This window comes from Lepidochelys kempii, chromosome 2 (assembly GCF_965140285.1).
Source record: "Lepidochelys kempii isolate rLepKem1 chromosome 2, rLepKem1.hap1, whole genome shotgun sequence".
NCBI classification, from domain to species: domain Eukaryota; kingdom Metazoa; phylum Chordata; order Testudines; family Cheloniidae; genus Lepidochelys; species Lepidochelys kempii.
In genome coordinates this window covers 176453185-176477044 of record NC_136381.1, presented here as the reverse complement: position 1 = coordinate 176477044, position 23860 = coordinate 176453185, and the positions used below count along the sequence as shown (strand labels likewise).

The 23860-nt window shown below is 41.7% G+C and overlaps 1 protein-coding gene across 5 annotated transcripts in view; it reads left to right on the top strand.

Moving 5' to 3' along the window:
• Nucleotides 1-23860, top strand: part of HECW1 (HECT, C2 and WW domain containing E3 ubiquitin protein ligase 1) — a 353214-nt gene that overhangs the window by 258621 nt on the left and 70733 nt on the right. For all 5 annotated transcript variants that reach the window (XM_073332820.1, XM_073332821.1, XM_073332823.1 and 2 more), the window contains 4 exons: nucleotides 4700-4830; nucleotides 9096-9217; nucleotides 13068-13253; nucleotides 14536-14670. In XM_073332820.1, the coding sequence (XP_073188921.1) occupies nucleotides 4700-4830; nucleotides 9096-9217; nucleotides 13068-13253; nucleotides 14536-14670 (574 nt within the window). The remainder of the gene's footprint in view (nucleotides 1-4699; nucleotides 4831-9095; nucleotides 9218-13067; nucleotides 13254-14535; nucleotides 14671-23860) is intronic.

The following is a 23860-nucleotide window of genomic DNA, read 5'->3' as shown; positions in this document are numbered from 1 at the left end:
GCTGAGCTAATGAATACTATCATAAATTTATTGTAGACAGTCACCATTTGTTCCATGAGGTTCAACTCTCTTGGGTGAGCCACAAACAACCAGAACAAACGTTGGTGAGTGTCTAAACTAGAAATGACAATTGTGTTAGCTAGCTCAGATTAATTGGCAATACCCTTAGGCCATATCTACACTTACAGCTGTGCCGCTGTAAGAGCACTTGTGTAACTGTTATGTTGATGGGAGAGAGCTCTCCTGTCGACATAATAAAACCAGCTCAATGAGTGGCGGTAGCTGTGGTGGTGGGAGACCGTCTTCTGCCGACATAGCGCCGTGCACGCGAATGCTTATGCTGGCAAAACTTATGTTTTTTCACACCCCTGAGCAGCAAAAGTTTTGCCAATATAAGTGCTAGTTTAGACATGGCCTAAGTCAGTGGCTCTCAACCTTTCCAGACTACTGTCCCCCTTTCAGGAGTCTGATTTGTCTTGTGTACCTCCAAGTTACACCTCACTTTAAAACTACTTGCTTACAAAACCAGACATAAAAATACAAAAGTGTCACAGCACACCATTACTGAACAATTGCTTACTTTCTCATTTTTTACCGTATAATTATAAAATAAAACAATTGGAATATAAATATCGGTACTTACATTTCAGTGTATAGTATGTAGAGCAGTATAAACATTTCATTGTATGAAATTGTACTTTGTACTGACTTTGCTAGTGCCTTTTAAGTAGCCTGTTGTAAAACTAGGCAAATATCTAGATGAATTGATGTACCCCTTGGGAGACCTCTGCATACCCAAGAGGTACATGTTCCCCTGGTTGAGAACCACTGAAGTGACATCCTTGGTTTACATTTTAGTTTTCCATGTTTTCGTATAGTTTGGTTCTTTTCTTGCCACCCATGTTTGGATTAGGATTTGATCATTAATGATTTCATACACTGCAATTAAGCCAATAATACCTTTGCTGCTCATCTATATATGGGTATTTTTAGCATTTAGGATATATAGTGAGAAGTGGAGGGGATTTTCATTAGTAGCATATTTCTCCTCACTTGATTCCCAGTGGAGACTAAGCACATTACAACTGAGTAATTGTGGAATCCCATGGTTTCTTAGCACAAAAAAGCCATCTGGTAATTCTTTAATCTCTGCTGTAAAAGAGCCCCATTAAGTAAAAATGCTGAATAGACCACCAAGTCTTTAGGAGGCTTCTCTTGTCATGACAATGTTTGTTTTTGTGTAGCCATGGATATTTCCAAAAATTCCAGCAAAAGGGATACAAATTGGCCATTGCAACAAACTTCACCAATCTGTGTATTTCAGAAGTGGGAAGCAATTTTTATATTTTATGGCTGGGTGAAATAGAGAAATTATCTCTGTCCTGAAACAGGTTTCAAGATTAGCTCATTCAAAAAATTCAGGTAACTTGGATTACCAGCTTGTGAGAAAAACCTTTTCTTAAGCTGTTGTTGAAAACCACTACTTAGGCTTGAATATTATTTTCAACAACCATTTAAAAAAAGTTTTGTTATTGTAGGTCAAACCTCATTGCCTGGAACAGTTTTTGGTAACTCTGCTTGAAAATCCTTTCGCGGTGAAGTAACTGTATAAAAAGAGCCTGGATGATAGAATTAAAGTCAGCCTGAACTTTAGCCCCAAACTCAAACAAAATGGAACCCCAAACCTTTTGAGGTTTGAAAAAAAGCTCAGTCTGCTTTCTTTCCACACAAATCTGTTCACCTTCCCACTTCCTAGATTCATCTTGGAGAAGGAGTGGAAATACCAAATATCACTAGGAAAGCTTGCTATTTTCAGCCCTGCCAAAACCACAAAGTATTGGAAATCTAGTTTTTAAAAGGAATGCCTGTGAGTATTCTGTTCCAAGGGCCTAATCCTTCATTCTCTGGGTACTCAGAGATTCCCAATGACTTTATTGGACATTTTGCAGGATTGGGACCTAAAGTCTGGACAAGATCTAGACAAACATCCCTATATTTCTTTATTAGAAGAGTCTTCCTCCTTTACTACAGCACTTCTTGCCTTTCCTCCAGTTACTGAAGCAGTTAACAGCCACCGCTGTTCAAATTACATGGCATGGTTAACAGTCCACTGTGATCTGGTTAAAGTGTGCAGCATTTGTGTAACTAGACTTGTCTTTACATGAATAATAATAATAAATTACACACTAGATAATAGTACAGTAAAAACAGCCTCTATTGTGGTTTTTCTAAACCACTCTTTCTTTGACAAATCACTTCGAAAAGGGACCGATTTTCAAATGCATTCCCATAACTGGTGCCCTTTCAAAGTTGTTGTTTTGTTTTTTTTAAACACAATTACATGGGCATTTTCTGGTATTTATATAAGACAATTTTACAATATCTAGACCCCCCAAAAAAAGCCTGTTTTTGGCATACAGCTAGCATTACTGTGTAAAGTTTGCCAGCAGGGGATTTTCTAACATCTAATTAAATTGAAGCTACAGTTACCATATATATAAAACTTTTGACTATATTAACTACTTTTTTCTTCTATGCTGTTGCATAAGGGTGTTGTAAAACTCCTACAGTATTGGAGTGGAAAGTTTACTCAATTAGCCTACAGTCAAGTGAATAAAAATTTTAAAAGCTTCTTATAAAGTAGGAGGTAAATTAATGTAATTGTGAAATCTACCATAATAATTTGCTTATAAGGTATATGTTTATCTAAAAACAAAAATCCCCAATTCTCTTACTTTTTTAACCAATTCTAAATGTTATTTATTGAGCTATTAAAAGCTACATTAAAGGAAAACTTGGAATACTGAGGGAAATGAAAACTACTGTGTTAGTCAAGTATAAATCCATTAAATTTTCACCCATTTTCCATAATTTAGCCTAAACTCGAGTAACTTGTTGAGAGTTAATATGCTATTGGAGATGCTGTCTTTTGAATGGGATATAAAACCAAGGTCCAGACTACTTGTCTTCAGAGATGTCATGGCACTTTGAAGACATTAACCCCTTGAGTTCAGGCCAAAAAATCTAACTTGGCATAAATGCATATTTAAAAAAAACAAACTGAAAAAAAAAAAGAGAAAAATGGAGGGATACTCTTCATAAGTCTGGAGTCATACAGATGAAAGAAAGAAGAACAGAAACTAGGAAAAAAAGAGAGACAAAGAACCTTGGGCCAAAGATCAGATAGAATCAATGAAGCTACATGGATTTATGCCAGGTGGGGATCTGGCCCATTATGAATGCTGAGAGCTAATGAAAATGAGACAACAAAAAGTGTTTAAAAATATCAGAGTGCAGCAGAAGCTAGTTAAAATGATTAAGATAGATATCTATTATTTTTAAAAATATTTCTCATTAAATAATTTAAAATTTGTCACATTCTTGACATACATTATCAGAATCCCAGGCTGGGGCCTGGTCATGAACATAAAGGTTAGAAGCTATGGAGGTTCTCTCACCCCTAGTCTATCAAATGTTCAATGAATGAGTCACCAGTATGGCTACAGCAGGATTGACTTCCCACATTATTTATCTCTGTTTTATAATATATAGAATTAGTACTGTATACTGCATATTTTAAACATAAACACATAAAAGAGAACATCCTTTATGGGACTCAAACCTGCAATGTCATTAACACTCTGGCCCTGATCCAGCAAAGTATTTAAGCACCTGCTTAACTTTAAGCCCAAGAGTAGTCTCACTGAAGTCAAACATGAAATTGCCATAACAGAGAAAAAGGTTTTAAAAGCTTCAGTCCACACCTGCCTTTCTATCGTCCTCCTTGTTTCCCTCCTTGTTCTCACCGGCTCTGTCCCAGTGCTTAATTTGTAATGAAAGATGCCAGGGCTCAAGCAATTTTTTTACATTCATAACTGATGCAGCAAGCCCAGAGGGCTATGAACTGCCAAGCCCAGAGGTGCCAGGGCTCAGTCCTGGCAAACCCTGGCACAAATTAAACACTGCTCTGTCCCCTCCAACCCTTTCCCTTCAGCTTATCATCACCAAATTCAATCCATACACACACGAAAAAAAAGCATGGAACTAACAGGACATGTCCTGCCCTTATGTTGTTCACTCTACTAGTGTGTTACACCACTTTCCTCTTCCCTGTGTCTGTTTTATCTAATAGATTGTCAGCTCTTCGGGGCAGAGATTGTGCATTATTCTGGGTTTGTACAGTGCCTAGCACAATGAGCCTGTTCTCGGCTGGTCCCTATGCACTACCACAACAAACATGACTAATAATAATGATTAGTAAAAAAAGAAGAAGAATGGTTATGGAGCCAAGGCTGTGAAGTGTTGAACACATTGAGCATACTGCCATTGCAATTGTTGGGAGTTGAGGACACTCAGCACCGCAGAGGATCAGGCCCTGTGTGATTCATTATGTTAACCTATGACAAATTGGGACTTGATTCTTCCCTGCCTTTCACCTTGTATAGTTACTGATCCCTGTGGAATGTGGATGATTTACACAGGTGCAAGACAGGGAAGACTCAGGCCCATTGGTGCTTTAAAAGTACATGCAGATTTTAGCAATATTTTAATTGTTCAAAAGTTCAAAAAAGTATTGATTTTTCCAACTCATTAAGAAAGAGATAGAAAGGCATTTTTGTGAGCAGCAAAATGCTTTGTACCATTATTCCACTAAAACGTATAGCTAAATTACCTTTTTTCTTTCGCACAAAATATGCAGGTATCAAAATATTCAGCGGACTATTGCAACAGAGAGGCCAGAGGATGATGCTATTGTGAACAACAGAGTCGAGAGGCTCTCCATTGGAGGAGGAAGTGACTCTGAGGCAGACTCTTCCCAGCCAAACTCAGGTATGGGAGAGGAAGCTATTACCAGTATGTGGCACTAGATGGCATTCCATTCTGGGAAACAAGAGGGACACACAACAGTGCCCTGATGAAGACTCAGGCTTCAGTACTTTACAGCAGAAATGGCTAAGTGAAAGGAAAGAGTATAGAGCATGAATAGACCCTGAGAAGGAAATAAGCAAGTGTTAAGGGGCTCTTTTAATGAGTCCTTACTTAGACAAAGTGTTTTTACAATAGATTGGGTTTGAATGTTCACATATTATACAGGCAAATGGAGAAAGTGCCTATTTTCTCAAGCTTGCAGTTACAGTAGCTACACTGTTTCATTTTGGTGATAGTATGATTGTGACACAATGGGGATTGTCAAGTTCCTTCCCCACACTGAACTCTAGGGTACAGATGTGGGGACAGGCATGAAAACCTCCTAAGCTTATTTTTACCATCTTAGGTTAAAACTTCCCCCTGGTACAAACTATTTTCCTTTTTCTCTTGGACTTTATTGCTGTCACCACCAAGCGTCTAACAGATATATAACTGGGAAAGAGCCCGCTTGGAAACGTCTTTCCCCCCAAAATCCTCCCCAAACCCAACACCCCCTTCCTGGGGAAGGCTTGATAAAAATCCTCACCAATTTACATAGGTGAACACAGACCCAAACCCTTGGATCTTAAGAACAATGAAAAAAGCAATCAGGTTCTTAAAAGAAGAATTTTAATAGAAGAAAGAGTGAAAGAATCACCTCTGTAAAATCAGGATGGTAAATACCTTACAGGGTAATCAGATTCAAAACATAGAGAATCCCTCTAGGCAAAACCTTAAGTTATAAAAAGATACAAAAACAGGAATATCCATTCCATTCAGCACAGCTTATTTTTTCAGCCATTTAAACCAACAGAATCTAATGCATATCTAGCTAGATTACTAACTAAGTTCTAAGACTCCATTACTTTCTGTTCCCAGCAAATGCATCACACACACAGACAGAGAGCGAGAGACTTTGTTTCTCCCTCCCTCCAGCTTTTGAAAGTATCTTGTCTTCTCATTGGTCATTTTGGTCCGGTGCCAGCGAGGTTATCCTAGCTTCTTAACCCTTTACAGGTGAAAGGGTTTTTTCCTCTGGCCAGGAGGGATTTTAAAGGTGTTTACCCTTCCCTTTATATTTATGACAGGGGTTCATCCAGATCAGCCAGGGTTGTGTTACTGCCGACCTGTAACCTTGGGGGCATCTGTGTAGGTTTGACTCACGCCCCGACACAAGCAGTCTGCTCACAGCACAATTATCTTACCCTGGCTCCCACCAGCATGGTTACTCCTTGCAGGGTGTCATCAACAGTCCCTCGTCTCCTCAAATTTAAAACCATCTCCCCTGCAGTGTCCAGTTCCTCTCACTGGACCTTCACAGAAGTTATTGCATTTGCTGCCTTCAAACAGACAGCGTGCTCATCAGCTTGTTAGTTTGGCTGAGGACCCATACTTCATATTAATGCACTGCACTGATATGGTTCTGTAATAAGATAAGAATAAGTTTATTAACAAAGAAGATAGATTTAAATGATCTCAAGTAAGAATGAAAGAGAGGAAAGATTACAAACAAAACATGCCTTCTCATGACTAAAACTTAATTCTAGCAATTTGCAGTCTTGGTCTAGACAAGGTGGGGGAGGTAATATCTCTTATTGGACCAATTTCTGATGGTGAGAGAGACAAGCTTTTGAGCCACACAAAGCTCTCAAAAGCTTGTCTCTCTCACCATCAGAAGCTGATACAATAAAAGATACTAGCTTACCCACCTTGTCTCTTGACTATCCTGGGATTGACACGGCTACAACTGCCCTGCATACAAGCTTGGTCTAAGCTCATTTCTTACCTATAGTGACTTCAGACTTCAACCCCCATGAGTAAACTTTCTCAATTACAATAGCTCTGATCCCTTGCATCCATCCGGTGATAGCTTATTGCTTCTGCTTATATCTTCCCAAAGTTCTTTGACTCTGTTTCAAGAGGCAGAAAGGTTTCCTGAAGATGCAGCTTCCATCCTCCATGGAGATTGTTAAGTGGTTATCTCCCCGACTTGCTCGGCTAATGGATTTGTTTACCTTTCATGTAAATGTCCTTTTCGTTATGTTTGGTCACACCTTGCTTAATTTACATTGGAAACAGTCAAGCTGGAGAAACAACATTCCTTTGTCTAGAACAGGCTGGGTTTAGGCAGTGTCTGCCACGTACATTTCAGGAACACATTGCAATCACACATCTATAATTCCTTATACATCACCCATACAGACAACACAATAATATTAATGACCAGCATGTTACCATTTTGCATATGATACCTTGCACAACACCTTTTAGATACAGATTATGATAACAGCAAGTTGGGGCAATGAGTATGTCAGGTGTGATGAGAGTTATGTACTGTGTGCCCACTTCCAGTTGGTAGTGAGGGGCTTCCTGGGTCACAGTAATTTTGATAGTATGGGCCAGATTTGAAAAGGCCATCCCTCCCGTCTGCATGCAGATCTTGTGCCCATAAAATTTTCATCCACATTTTTGCACCTGCAATTGAACTACAAGTGCAAAGCTGAGTGCTTGCATCACTAAATGCTTGATTGCAGGTGCAAGTCATATGGGGAGAAACACAAGCACTCAGACTTGCGCCCGCACTTCACTTGGTACACATAAAAAAAATGGGTGTGTATTTAGTTAAACTTGTGCCTGCAACACGGGCAGTCAATACTCAGCCCTTCTGAAAATTCACACCTATAGCAGAGTTGCCACTTAATTATGTCTATTATTACATCTAACACCTCTTTTCCTCCTTCTCCTGTGTTTGCATTCCATTACTGGCTAGTCTTTATTAGCAGGAAATAGCCCGCATGACCTATGGTTCAATTCCTTTTATGTCTCCTGGAAGAGGAAAGCCTATTCAGAGTGAATATTTTTTAAAAAAGCATAGATTAAATAGCTTTGTTAAATATTTAGTTTTGTGTATTGTTAGCCTGAATCTTTTTCTTTTTCCTTTAAAATCACTATAAGTCATAACCAAACATACTTCACATGATATATAACCACTCTTGCACTCCTTTGTATTGCAATTTTTATGATTCAGTTTAACTGAACTCCTTCTAATAGTTAATTGAGATGAAAATGGTATAGGATTTGTGTTCTATTACTACTAATATTACTTGTAATATTAACTTGGATACATATTTACAGTAGACTTACAGTATTACTGTTACATATATACAGTATTACTATGGTTACTTACATAATAAAATATTAAATTAATAATAATGCTGCCAGGAATCACTCACATAAATGGTGGCTGGATTTGATTTAATATGCCTTTTCTTTCCCTTTTTTTTTTAAATAAAAAAGAACCATCACCTGTGGCATGTGCCTTTTTAATGTGTCTTTGCTATATATATATTGTTTGGCTGTGGAGAGAGGAAAAAATGTAGAATTTGGTACCAACTTCTTAATTTAAAGGAAAATCTACAGGGATGCATGAGTGGCCACAAATAAAGGTGCATTGTCATATCCTCAGGTGAAATAAGTCGGTTTAACTCCATCGAAGTCAGGAGAGCTATATCACAAAGTCTTTTTTCACAGTCTTAAGTGGACAGAATGATACGGTGTAATTATAGATGGAAAAGTGACTAACAACATTATATTATGTAGTTCTGTATTCATTCTCTTGATGACTTCCACATCAGATTTGTAAGTCAAAAACTGATTTTAGTTTAAAAGCATCAGCGCTGCAAACTGAGCCTAGAGCCCAAAACCTCATGTGTGTTCTTCCCACTCTAAATTCATTAACAGTAAGAAAGGTTCCACAGTCAGAACTTAGCTGACAATATTGGACCAGATCTTCAGCTGGTGTAAGCTAGTGGGGTGACATTGATTTATTGAAGTAAGTGGAGCTATGCCAGTTTATACCAGCTAAGGATGTGGCCCAGAATTTGGAACATACAATGTAGAAAGTCATCCAGCTCTCATTCCTGTAGCTGTATTTGTCCTGCAGTGCTAACCTCAGGGGAAAATTTTGTCATTCATGTGAGTAGATATGACTAAAAGATGCAAAAAAGAGTGGGTGTCATTTTTACATTGTCACTTGGATGACCACAGCCTCACTTTAAGATTAAAAAGAAGTCGAGCAATATGGTGGAGTGGGCTTTGCTGGTACTGGCAGAGGAAATAAGAATGACACTATTTGTGTTGTATTTCCTGTTATGTGTACTAGTCAATTGTTTTGCTTTTGTTTTCAGAAATTAGGAGAGAAGGGTCCCTTTCTCCAGTGAATTCTCAAAAAATCACCTTGCTGCTACAGTCTCCAGCTGTAAAGTTCATCACAAACCCCGAATTCTTCACTGTGCTGCACGCAAACTATGTAAGCACCAGTATCTCACCGTCTCTCACTCCTGCCTTCTGCGTCAAAAGGAAGAGCTCTGGACCTCTTTTAAGAGTGCACAGTGGGTATTACTACACTGCAATGTAAGCCCAGGGTTCAAACTCAGGCTTCAGCCTAACCCCTTTTCCATTCACATACAAATCGCGCTCACCCAGAGCCCAAGGTGGTGGAGGGTTAAGCCTGAGTCGAGCCAGGACCCAGGATTCAAGCCCTATTGCTTTGCAGTGTAGACACAGCCACACTGGACTCATTCTCTAGGAATCCACCAAAAGTATTCCACAATTCCATAGGCCAGCTTTCTTTGTCCTCTTGACAGTCAAGTTTGCTGAACAGTCAAGTTTTCCTACACTGCACCATGAACAAAGGGACAGAGTGGCCACACTTTCAGAGAGTGCTAGAAGGTATGGAGTATGTGTGGTTGGACTCAGACCCACATAATGCAGTGAAAATCCTGGAACCCCATGTTGGGACCCAGGGTTCAACAATTCCTAACCTAGGGTTATAAATGAGTGTAGACACTCAAGCCCAAGGTCTGCTAACTGGAGTTCTACTAACCCTGGGGTTACATTGGATTGTAGACATACCCAGTGAATCCTTAATTCCCTGACTCAGAACTCAATTGTCCTTTATGGGAACTAGACCAGGTTGGATGTAGCATGCTCACACTACCCCCTAGGGAACTCTTGATGGGATTCTGCCTCAGAGAGGAATTCCCTGGCACCTCACAGGCCTGCCCCCACTAATTGTTCCCTCTCAGAAGGTGCAGCGTATTCCCCATGCATCTAGCCAGTTCTACTGCCTGGTGCAGAGGGAACTGGGGTCATAGCCCTGCCTCCTCCCCACCCATTTTGCATCCTTCTGCTTAAGGTGTCCAGAAACCTCTATTGGATCCCTCTTCTTATGGCCTTGCACAGAAGCTGGAAGGCTTCTTGCGTCCTCTGCAATTTTTACACTCAAGCAGCTGGGCACAACCTAGCACTCAGTGAGCAATTACAGACTAGGGATGATGCAGCTCTATTGTATAAAATAAGAACTGAACTGAACCTACCTCTAACCCAAACCAAACTTCTCAAAGGTTCAGAAAAGCATAGATAATTTCTCTTTCCCATTGTTAGAATGGGACTTCACTTCCTGCTTGCAACTGGGAATGAAAACTGACATGCAGTGAAAAAGGTTTAATTTCAGGCCAACTAGGAGCAGGAAGTCTGCAAAATCTCCCTGGGAGAAGCTGTTCTCTAGAGATTTGGATAATATTTGGTAAGATAAACATCATAACATCCCTTCTGAACCTTTTGAGGTTAATCCGTTACTAATGCTAATGGGTCTTCTCTCAAAAGGAACTGAAAGATTTTATAAGCTATCTTGAAACAAGTCTTAGTTGGTATAAGGGACAACTCACAAGATGCTGAGTCCCAACTTCGTCACAAAAGTGACTAAGACCAAGGAATGCCTACACTTCGTTTACAAAGCTGTCTTTGATATTGGAGCCAGAATAGCCTATCAACACAGTCATACAAATTCCATTTCTGTAAAAATAGTGTACTACATAACTTTAGGCTTAAAGCCATTAAAACATTTTAACCAAACTCTGATTAAAATTTAGAAGTGTTAATTATGCCAGTGAAATTTGAGTTGGAAAATATTATCCAGCAGTTAAAACTAAAATGGAAACACTCTTGTTTAACACATATTTTATGTCCCTAGAGGGATAAAACTATGTGAAATTCTGGGTTTCCCTAGTGCTGCTAAGTGATACTGAAATGGTCAGTTGTAGCACATCATGATATAACATCTGCTGTGCAGTATGCTAGGACCTCAGATATTTGCATTCAGAAAACTTTCTTAGGTTATAACATCTTCAGGGCAGAGACCATATCTACCTCTATGTTTGCACAGCACTTAATGCAATGGAGCTTGTAGCAGGGTGGACTCACTAGCGCAAGCGCTTCCCGCTGGTCATCCTGGAGCGCCTTCTGCAGGCTGGTGTCCCGCTTGCTTGCAGGCCCCCGTGTACCTCCTGGACCCCGGTGCTCCTCTACATCAGGGTTCTCCCCCTGCAGTCTCCCCCACAGTCTGGGTCTCCCCTCCCCGAGGAATCCTCTCTTCTATCCCCACCTTGCCTCAGCGGCTACTGCCAGTCCTCATCTAGCCCCCACACACTGGGACAGACTGCAGTCTGTACCACTCATCATTGGCAGGGAGGCTTTGGACCTGCTGCCTTTGCCTTACGTTGGGCTGCCCCTCTGCAATCCCAGTACCTGCTTTAGGCCTTCAGCAAGGCCTGCAGGCTGGGGTTTTTCCAGCCTGGAGCTCCCCAGCTCCTCTGGCCTTTCCCCAGCCCTGCTTCACTCTAGGTACCCTAGTGAGCTCCCACACAGCTAGGCCCATCTCTCCACAGCTAGAGAGAGACTGCCTGAGTGCCTGGCTCACAGCCTTTTATAAGGCCAGGTGTGGCCTGGTTGGGGCGTGGCCCCAGCCCCCATCAGCCTAGCCTTTGGCTTCCCCGGGGCAGCCCTGTCCCCCGGGCTGTTTTAACCCTGTTAGGGCTGGAGCGGGTGACCACCCCGCTACAGAGCTCCTACCCTGTTTTGGGCCTCTGGACGCTGCTGTAATATAAATATTAAATAATAAAAATAACAGTTAAAAATGCATTTAAATGCACAGAAGGAAAGAAATTCAAAGTTACTGGGTCAGATTCTTCCCTTGTTTACATCTATTAATGATATTGGAGTCAACGAGGGGCCTTTAGTGAGCCAGTATGGCCCCAAAAGAAGGTTGCATAGACAGGGAGTGGCATGACCAAAGCAGCCTGAGGATGTACTAAGGGCAGCCCATTCCTTCAGTAACTTCCATGGGAGCCCCCAGCAGAAATTAATGCTGCCCTCCCTGATGAAGCCCCTAAAAGAGGGCAGGTTGCGGTAACATCGCCTGCTCTCCTTTCGGGAGCATCCTCCCTGGAGTGAAGAGTTGCAGGGTGCAACAAAGAGTTGTCGGTACATGAGTAATTTACACGTCCCTGTGCCATCTCAGATTAACGTGACTCATTTGGGGCCCTGATCCTGCAGTGAGATATGTACAGACAAACCCAACTGCAGGATCAGGGCTTGGTCATGTTTGTGTGAGATACAAATAATCAGTACTGAACATGTTGGCTTGAGTGGTGACACAAATACATTTTTATGAATGTTTTCACATCTGTATGGTATCATAAGAACCTAAGAATGGCCATACTGGGTCAGACCAAAGGTCCATCTAGCCCAGTATCCTGTCTACCAACAGTGGCCAATGCCAGGTGCCCCAGGGGAATAAACAGAACAGGTAATCATCAAATGATCTATCCCCTGTTGCCCATTCCCAGCTTCTGACAAACAGAGGTTAGGGACATCATCCCTGCCCATCCTGGCTAATAGCCATTGATGGACCTATCCTCCATGAACTTGTCTAGTTCTTTTTTGAACCCTGTGATAGTCTACATTCACACAAACAGTACATCTCTCTGAATGTGTGATCAGTGAAATAAACACAACTGCATGTATTTCAAATGTGTGATACCCCAGAAATATGCACAGTTACCTTTGTATATCTGGCAGTTTGGTACTGTTAACTACTGTGAATAGAGGTATGGAATTTTCACATTTCCAGGTGGCAATTGGTTATTTCTGTGTGTTCACTTAGAACTTAATCCAAAGCCCATTGAAATCGATGGAAAGATTGCTGTTGATTTCAGCGGGATTTGTATCAGGCCTTAAGGTTGTATGTCATATCTGCTAGCCAAACGCATTTTTGAAACACTGGAACTGATTTCCTTATCCTGATTTCCTTATCCTAGAGTGCCTATCGAGTCTTCACTAACAGCACCTGCTTGAAGCACATGATTCTAAAGATCCGCAGAGATGCTCGGAATTTTGAGCGCTATCAGCACAACAGGGACCTGGTAAATTTTATCAACATGTTTGCTGACACCCAACTGGAACTTCCACGGGGTTGGGAGATCAAAACAGATCAACAGGGCAAGGTGAGAGCATCAACACAATTAATCACTGGGTGAATTTCCCTGTCCTGCCGATCTCACACGAGGCTAGATGATCGTGAAAGGTTTCTTGTGAACTTAAAATTTGTGACTATCTGGTTTGTATATCAGTGAGCACACAGAATTATTCCCGACAATAAAAACCTTTGTCTTAGGTTTAGCCCCTAGAAATGTCATTCTCTATGCTATCTTCTGTCATCACACAAGGACACTAAGAAGTGTGGTCTAATTCGTGCTAGCATCCAGTATTGTATAATGCTGTACCAGGCATTCTTAATCTTGCACCAACCCCCGCCCCCCTCTGTCCCACACACACACACACACTAATCAAACACTATATTTATAATATTTGACTTAATAATGCTGACTAGAAACACTCTGTCTGAATACCTCTGCCTCATACTTTGGGAGAGTTCAGATTTAGAGCCACGTCTCAGCTGCATGAACTGATTCTGCTCTTACTTTCAGCAGTTTTGCAGCACTGTGACTCCACTGATTTCAGAAGAGTTATATCTGATTTATGCCAGTGTAACTGAGAGGAGAAATGGGCCCTGTGACTCCAGACTCAATAATGGGACTAACCAAAACATAGTCCAAACACCCACAAATGAGGTTGCATGTGGTATGAAGGCAGAACTTTCCCCTAGTTTTCCAGGTGCAAGGCTAAGGAGTTAACAGAATAAGGCTTGATTTTGAGGGGCTGAGTTGAAGCTCATTAGAAGTTGCGAGCACTCAGCCTTTCTTGTCGTCAGGCCCCTCATGTCTAGCTGCTGGTTGTCCATTTAAAAAGAAGTGATGCTGGAATCTAATGGTCAAGTCCTGTGTGACACTGAGCACCATCAACATCCACTAACTTTGCTGGTAATTAAGGGTGCCAGCACCTGGCAGGAGGCACTCAGCACCTTGTAGAATCAGGCCCATAGAGCATAATCAGTATGCTCACAACTAGAGTTGTGCATTGCACCTAAAAATGAGGGACAAGCTCCAAAAGGGAACTGGCTGGTTTTAAATTACGGTGATACCAGTTTGAATCAATTTCAAGGAATTTGGCAAATTAGTATGGTAGAAAATGAGTTACTGTAGTAATACAAGGTATATTGGACTAATAACTCATTAAGCTGTAAATTGTGAACGATCATGATTGCAAAATGTGGCACATATGATACGCACTATTCCCTGCTCAATTTGTATGCTGCTTTCTCATCCCTCAACTCTTTCACCATGTTAGCTTTCTGCTTATGAATATACAGTATTCTTTTTATTACAGTCCTTCTTTGTTGACCACAACAGCCGTGCTACCACTTTCATCGATCCCAGGATCCCACTTCAAAATGGCCGTCTCCCTAATCATCTGACTCACAGGCAGCATCTCCAGCGACTTCGCAGCTACAGTGCTGGAGAGGTAACTATAGCATTAAGACCCCTTCCTAAATATATGGTATATCTGCTAGGGAAGTGGTTCTGAACTGGGAGTACACAGAGATCTTCCAGGGGGTACATCAACTCATCTAGATCTTTATCTAGTTGTACAACAGGCTACACAAAAAGCACTAGCAAAATCAGTACAAACTAAAATTTCATACAGACGATGACTTGTTTATACTGCTCTCTATACTAAACACTGAAATGGAAGTACAATATTTATATTCCAATTGATTCATTTTACAATGATGTGGTAAAAATGAGAAAGTAAGCAATTTTTCAAGTGTGCTGTGACACTTCTGTATTTTTATGTCTGATTTTGTAAGTAAGTAGTTTTTAAGGGAGGTGAAACTTGGGGTACACAAGACAAATCAGGCTCCTGAAAGGGGTACAGTCGTCTGGAAAGGTTGAATCATAGAATCATAGAATATCAGGGTTGGAAGGGACCTCTGGAGGTCATCTAGTCCAACCCCCTGCCCAGAGCAGGACCAAACCCAACTAAATCATCCCAGCCAGGGCCTTGTCAAGCCTGACCTTAAAAACTTCTAAGGAAGGGGATTCCACCACCTCCCTAGGTAACGCATTCCAGTGTTTCACCACCCTCCTAGTGAAAAAGTTTTTCCTAATATCCAACCTAAATCTCCCCCACTGCAACTTGAGACCATTACTCCTTGTCCTGTCATCCGCTATCACTGAGAATAGTCTAGATCCATCCTCTTTGGATCCACCTTTCAAGTAGTTAAAAGCAGCTATCAAATCCCCCCTCATTCTTCTCTTCCGTAGACTAAACAATCCCAGTTCCCTCAGTCTCTCCTCATAAGTCATGTGTTCCAGACCCCTAATAATTTTTGTTGCCCTTCGCTGGACTCTTTCCAATTTCTCCACATCCTTCTTGTAGTGTGGAGCCCAAAACTGGACACAGTACTCTAGATGAGGCCTCACCAATGTCGAATAGAGGGGAACGATCACATCCCTCGATCTGCTGCCAATGCCCCTACTTATACACACCAAAATGCCATTGGCCTTCTTGGCAACAAGGGCACACTGTTGACTCATATCCAGCTTCTAGTCCACTGTCAGCTTCTCTGCAGAACTGCTGCCTAGCCATTCGGTCCCTAGTCTGTAGCGGTGTATTGGATTCTTCCGTCCTAAGTGCAGGACTCTGCACTTGTCCTTGTTAAACCTCATCAGATTTCTTTTGGCCCAATCCTCCAATTTGTCTAGGTCCCTCTGTATCCTATCCCTACCCTCCAGCATATCTACCTCTCCTCCCAGTGAGCTGTAGCTCACGAAAGCTTATGCTCAAATAAATTGGTTAGTCTCTAAGGTGCCACAAGTACTCCTTTTCTTTTTGCGAATACAGACTAACACGGCTGTTACTCTGAAACCTCCCAGTTTAGTGTCATCCGCAAACTTGCTGAGGGTGCAATCCACACCATCCTCTAGATCATTAATGAAGATATTGAACAAAACTGGCCCCAGGACCGACCCTTGGGGCACTCCGCTAGATACCGGCTGCCAACTAGACATGGAGCCATTGATCACGACCCATTGAGCCCGACAATCTAGCCAACTTTCTACCCACCTTGTAGTGCATCCATCCAGCCCATACTTCTTTAATTTGCTGACAAGAATACTGTGGGAGACCTTGTCAAAAGCTTTGCTAAAGTCGAGGAATAACACGTCCACTGCTTTCCCTTCATCCACAGAACCAGTTATCTCATCATAGAAGGCAATTAGATTAGTCAGGCATGACTTGCCCTTGGTGAATATATGCTGATTGTTCCTGATCACTTTCCTCTCGTCTAAGTGCTTCAGAATTGATTCCTTGAGGACATGCTCCATGATTTTTCCGGGAACTGAGGTGAGGCTGACCGGCCTGTAGTTCCCAGGATCCTCCTTCTTCCCTTTTTTAAAGATTGGCACTACTTTAGCCTTTTTCCAGTCTTCCGGGACTTCCCCCGATCGCCATGAGTTTTCAAAGATAACGGTCAATGGCTCTGCAATCACATCCTCCAATTCCTTTAGCACTCTCGGATGCAACGCATCCGGCCCCATGGACTTGTGCAAGTCCAGTTTTTCTAAATAGTCCCGAACCACTTCTTCCTTCACAGAGGGCTGGCCACTCCTCCTCATGCTGTGCTGCCCAGTGCAGTAGTCTGGGAGCTGACCTTGTTCGTGAAGACAGAGGCAAAAAAAGCACTGAATACATTAGCTTTTTCCACATCCTCTGTCACTAGGTTGCCTCCCTCATTCAGTAAGGGGCCCACACTTTCCTTGGCTTTCTTCTTGTTGCCAACATACCTGAAGAAACCCTTCTTGTTACTCTTAACATCCCTCGCTAGCTGCAACTCCAGGTGTGATTTAGCCTTCCTGATTTCATTCCTACATGCCCGAGCAATATATATATATATACTCATCCCTGGTCATTTGTCCAATCTTCCACTTCTTGTAAACCTCTTTTTTGTGTTTAAGATCAGCGAGGATTTCACTGTTAAGCCAAGCTGGTTGCCTGCCATATTTACTATTCTTTCTACACATCGGGATGGTTTGTCCCTGTAACCGCAATAAGGATTCTTTAAAATACAGCCAGCTCTCCTGGACTCCTTTCCCCCTCATGTTATTCTCCCAGAGGATCCTGTCCATCAGTTCCCAGAGGGAGTCAAAGTCTGCTTTTCTGAAGTCCAGGGTCCTTACTCTGCTGCTTTCCTTTCTTCCTTGTTTCAGGATCCTGAACTCGACCATCTCATGGTCACTGCCTCCCAGGTTCCCATCCACTTTTGCTTCCCCTACTAATTCTTCCCGGTTTGTGAGCAGCAGATCAAGAAGAGCTCTGCCCCTAGTTGGTTCCTCCAGCACTTGCACCAGGAAATTGTCCCCTACAGTTTCCAAAAACTTCCTGGATTGTCTGTGCACCGCTGTATTGCTCTCCCAGCAGATATCAGGATGATTGAAGTCGCCCATGAGAACCAGGGCGTGCGATCTAGTAGCTTCTGCGAGTTCCCGGAAGAAAGCCTCGTCCACCTCATCCCCCTGGTCCGATGGTCTATAGCAGACTCCCACCACGACATCACCCTGGTTGCTCACGCTTCTAAACTTAATCCAGAGATTCTCAGGTTTTTCTGCAGTTTCATACTTGAGCTCTGAGCAGTCATACTGCTCCCTTACATACAGTGCAACTCACCCACCTTTTCTGGCCTCCCTGTCCTTCCTGAACAGGTTATACCCATCCATGACAGTACTCCAGTCATGTGAGCTATCCCACCAAGTCTCTGTTATTCCAATCACATCATAATTCCCTGACTTTGCCAGGACCTCCAGTTCTCCCTGCTTGTTTCCCAGGCTTTGTGCACTTGTATATAGGCGCTTGAGATAACCCGCTGATCGCCCCTCGTTCTCAGTATGAGGCAGGAACCCTGTGCTAGGGCACATGATGGTTCTTATTTTTAGCTTTTGACAAGCAGATGCAGCTTAAAAGCATTTGGAATTTCACCCCAGTAATCCCATTTGGCCAAAGAAAAATCTAAACCCTCATATACTGTTCTCCCAGCTCCTTAATCTTAGTTTCCCTGAACCCTGAGTTCTCCTTTTCTCCTCTCAAGTCTTCATGCTATCAGCCCTATATCTGCCACTTCCTTGACACTGACTCTGCTGACCCACTCATTCATGAATTTGTCACTTCATGCCTTGAACATTGAAACTCATTTCTCATGGCCTCCCAAAGTCACTTGTATCCAAATTCCAGTCTGTTCAGAATGCTACTACACACCCATATATTCAACCTGTATACCCAGCAGTACATCACCCTCAAGATGAAAACCTCCTTTGCCTTTGAATCTGCTACGGACTCACTCACCATGTGTTCAAATCCCTTTGTGGCCATGCTCCCAACTACCTCCATGTTATCATCTCTTCCTATACTCTCAGCTGCTCTCTTTGCTCTGCCAATTATGGCTTCTTTCCATCCCCCTACCCACATACAGTCCTTTCTCAGAGAATGATCCTGTGCTTCCACTGTCTCAGCTACTGTATATAGCTCAGTCTGTTCACTTCCGTCTGGCGTGTATTGGGCCTGATCCTCCACTGGGATAAATTGGAATAGCTCCATCTTCAGGAGAAGATGACAGCCATTCACCACTAATGACAGCCATTCACCACTCTTCATATATTGCTTTCCTATACTCAGACACCTTCTTATTGTAACATCCATCACTGTAACTTGGCTGTGTTCTGAGGTACCTGTAGGACATCCACAAAATGAAGTGACACTTGACTGTGCAAGAGGAAGACTTGGGGGAAAAGAGAAGTATAATAAAGGCAAAGAAAGCTTGAGGTCCCAGGATGCTGCCCTACCGTTGACAGCAGATGCATTTGGGATAGTGAAACAGAATGCAGACATGAGAGGAATAACAGCACCATTCTATCTGACACCTGTCTTTTGCACACTTTAAAATATCCCTTATATCTGAAGGGTTTTAATAAATGCTTTTGTGACTTTTTATCTTTCAAAAGATAGTGGCTTCATATTTCTTTCTTGCTAGAGTATTTATCGAATGACCTGTCAATAGCAGACTGTAGACATATGACCCTCTCTAATGCAAATCAACCAAATTGATAAGACAATGGAAATAGATTTTGAAGGAAGACTCAGTGTTTGAGGTTCTGGCCCAGGCTTTAATAAAATCAAGGCATCCAATACAATTATGGCCTGACAGTTCAGCAGCTCACTGTGACTCTAGTATCTGATAAGATATTCTCCCTATTATGTGTAGTAATGTGTGCTGAGGTGTGTTTCCATGCTGTTAGATTACTGATGATAGGCTTTATGATACTGAAATCATTTCAAATGATCTTTTCTCTGTTGCATGGAGATAACATTCCCCACTGCACAGTGTGGAGGGGATGACGGGAGCATAAATGCCACTCGAGGCCCAAATGATCGTGGAGGCAGGGATGCTAAAGCACCAGCATTTCTCTCCCACCTGCAGAACTGCACATGGTAGAGGCTTTTTAGGGTTGTGGGGATGGAGGGGAGGAGGAACAAGTTGGGAGTGGATCACAGCCAAGGGAACAGCTGTTGTATTCATCATCCTCTCCCAGAAAACCAGCAGGAAAATTCTTAGGGGAGTTGATATTGACCCTATCAATGTTAACTCCAGCAGGATCATGCTGTGCCACCCCGCCCCCTTGGAGAGGCTGTTTTGGACTAGTGCGTGGGACTGGAGGCAACAACATCAGTGCTTCTGGGATATCAGTACTGGCAGGGGAGAGAGAGCACTGAAGGGTTGTGTGAATTTTCCCATCGTGGGTGAACAACAACATTTTTCTCAAATGTTCACATAAATTTGTTAATGAATTTGCTTCTGTCATGCCTACTACCCTGACTTAGCAATCAATTTCTGCCAGCAATATAGCACTGAATTTTACTGTTTGCAGTGTTGTAGCCGTGTTGGTGCCAGGATATTAGAGAGACAAACTGGGTGAGATAATATCTTTAATGGGACCAACTTCTTTTGGTGAAAGAGACAAGCTTTTGAGCAACACAGAGCTGAAGTAAACCTGACCTGAAGAAGAGGTCTGTGTCACTCGAAAGCTTGTCTCTTTCCCCAGCAGAAGATGGTCCAATAAAAGATATTCCCTCACCCACCTTCTATCTATAATTGAATTTTGCTGCCACAGCTGGTTCACAAAAAGCAAATCTGAAAGTTGTGCACACAGTAATCCATGCTAGTGGAAGCATTTACCCTGGAAGTGCTTCCACATTCATCCAACCAGGGAACAGAAACAATGGCTTACTTGCCAAACCTAACAAACACGTGCAGCTCATATATCAAGGACTAGCAGAGAACTGTGCACTATAAATCCATAAAGTTGTTTAAGAAAAAGAGAGAGAGAAAGAAAACAGATGAAACAGTCTAATACTGTTAAATAACGAGAATACTGTTGAATAATGAACACACTTGAGGAAATTGCAAACTACTCCTAGGTCCTGATGCCCAGTGGAAAGACTCCCATTGACTTTTGTGGGCTTTGGGTCAGGCTCTAAAAGCCCACCTTTTACAGAGCAGAAGACTCTAGCACCAAAACAAATTTACCAAGACCAAAAGGTTTCATACCACGATAGCTATTGTTAATATGAATGGGATATGTTTTTGTCCTATAAATCATGCCCATGGGGAAATCCCAGAGACTCACTTAGGTTTGAGAGAGAGAGGAAAAACATGTCAAAACACGCTTCCCTCTGGCCACTTGCCAGCTACTTGAAGTTCCGCTGGCTCCTCTGCTAAGCAGCAAGGAGAGCCCTCTAAACAGCAGGAGAGAAGCAAACTGGAGATTTTAAAGATCTGTCAGCATCAATTAAATAAATCAACTGTTTCTCATCCTCCTCCTCAATTTAATGAAGGGCAATTATGGTCTTTGCACTGAGAGTAAAGAATAGGGATATAATTAATGCCAGTCAGCATGACTTTATGGAAAATAGGTCTTGTCAAACAGTTCTGATTTCGTTCTTTGATGTGATTAGACGTTTGATAAATGTAACTGCATAGAGGTAATAGACTTAGAATTTTGTAAGGCATTTGACTTCGTACCACACAACATTCTGATTAAAATATTAGTGCTGTACAATAACAATAAAACACACATAACATGGATTAAGAACTGGCTAAAAATGACAGATCTCAAAAAGTAGTTGTCTGTGGAGAATCATCATTGAATGGAGGAAGGATGTTCTACTGGGCCGCCTTGGGGATCAGTACTAGGCCCACGGCTGTTCAACATTTTCATCAGTGATGTGGAAGTAAATATAAAATCACTGCTGATAAAACATGTGGATAACACAAAGATTGACAGAGTGGTATATAATGATGAGGACTGGGTAGTCCTACAGAATGATCAGGATCACATAGCAAGCTGGGTCCATTCAAGCAAAATGCATTTTAATGCAGCCAAATGGAAAGTTATACAACTAGGAACAAGGAGTGCAGGCCATACCTACAGAATGGGGGACTATATCTAAAAATACAGTGACTCTGAAAATGGATTTAGGGTGATAGTGGAAAAGCAACTGAACATGAGCTCCCAGTGCGATGCTTTGGCAAAGAGGGCTAAGTTGATCCTCAGATGTATAAGCAGGGGAGTAGTGAGTGGGGAGGGGATTTTACTTCTGTATTTGGTGCTGCTGAGACAGATACTGGTGTACAGTTCAGGTGTCTATATGTTTTAAAGGATTTTGAAAAACTGGAAACGGTGCAGAAAAGAGCCACAAAAGTTATTTGTGAGCTGGAGAAAATGCCTTCCAGTAAAAGGTTTAACAGCCTGCAAGGTTCAGTATAGTTGCCCTTGAATCAACACCTCACATTTTAACATCTCAAATGTACTTCTAAATTAAGCCTCCCTTATGAGATTGGAATATACAAATATGACTTCCTGATTAAGTCAGCTTTCTTCACCTTCACGTGTAAAAAGCATTCTCTGGAAAAAGCAGAGATAATAATTGTACAGCTTTTATTGATGGGCCACTATTGTTTCTAAGCTCTTCTACACAAAACCATACCACAACTGCCAAAAGACAGACCTTTCCAAAATGCACTTTCCTCCTTAATCTGTGCCTCATATTTCATATAAGAACATATTGTGAATATTCTAGAACACCTTCCTATTCCTATTCCACTCCACAAAATTGATTTACTCAAAAATTGTTCACTCCGATTCCTGTTTTTCCATTGCAATGAAGTATCTTCCTAAATTAAAGACCCCTATAAAGGCTTTTGATGTCCATTTTTAAGTTTCTTGATCTTCAGTAGCATTATGTAGCATTTGTCCTGTAAAATTTCTACAATTTTGGGTGCAAGGGCATCCATTTCCCCCTTTCTGCAGAGCTAAAAGGTCAAGGCTAATCCCAGCTACCCTTTAAAAAACTTAATAGGCCAGATACTCAGCTAGTGTAAACTGAAGTTTTATTGAAGTCAACAGCTAAAGACTAGAGGACAATCTGTGTCTAGAATCCTGCTACACCTCCAGAAATCAAAAAAGATCAGTAGCAATGGTGAAGTGTCACCATTCTCTCCAGTTGGCTTCCCTTCTGGGATGGCCACTGCCATTGTATGATGACAGGGCATACTAGATCTTATAAACTTACCTTAAAAAGAACAGGTAGGAATTTGAGCCAAAACCAGTGGCCACGCATGGTGGAGAGGCACTGGAGGGAGTAGCTGGATTTTGCCAGCTATTATTTTGTGAAATATGGCCTTAGTAATGCTTTTGATGTCAGTGTTTGTTATCAGCTTGTCTATACTGGCAGCTTTCTTCAACAGTTGGAAAAAATCCATGGCAAAGCATAGCTGATAATCACTGTCAACAGTGGGTCATTTTCCTGATGTAGACAAGGCCCAAACCAGGGACAGTGTTGGACACGTACTGCTTCTGTTTGGATAAACAGAAGCCATGCATACGCATGCCTCTTACATAAATTCTTGTTAAGTTACTCATATTCACTTCTGGGGAATATTACCCCTTTCTGTTCTGATATATCTTTTCCTCATGTTATTACAACAATAATTTCCATCCCCGTGTGCCAAATGAATATTTTAGGGCCAAATTAAACAAAAGTGTCCTTAATTTTTTTACTCAAAAAATTGCACAAATAGCTGTTTCTACCTGAATGTGGTATTTGCATATGCAAATGTAATAATGGAATGCAAAGGCCTGTTCTACACTTAAAAAATTTGACTTGCATAGCAAGGTTGATTAGGGATGTGACTTTTTACTAATACTGTTATGCCTGTAAAAGATGCAGTTATACTGATATAAGGCACTTTATGAGGCACTGGTATAAGGCACTTGTAGTTTATATTTCATTGTCAGACTGGAATAAGTTATACACCTTTATGAGCTCATTTTATACCAGTATAACTGAATTGACACTGGGGAAGGGAGGAATTGCTGCTCTAACTATGCTGGCATAGCTAAAGAGATAAAATTGTATAGTGTAGACAAGGACATAGTGTGCATCCCTTTGCAAACCCAGAATTATGTGCCTCTTTGAAGCTGAACAAAAACTTGACCATCAGAGTGCAAAGCCATTCCTTTTTCATGAAAACTTGTGCCTAAATTATTTCTATGGTATTAATATGCATGTTGTTGATTCCATGTGTAATTTCTCTAGACTG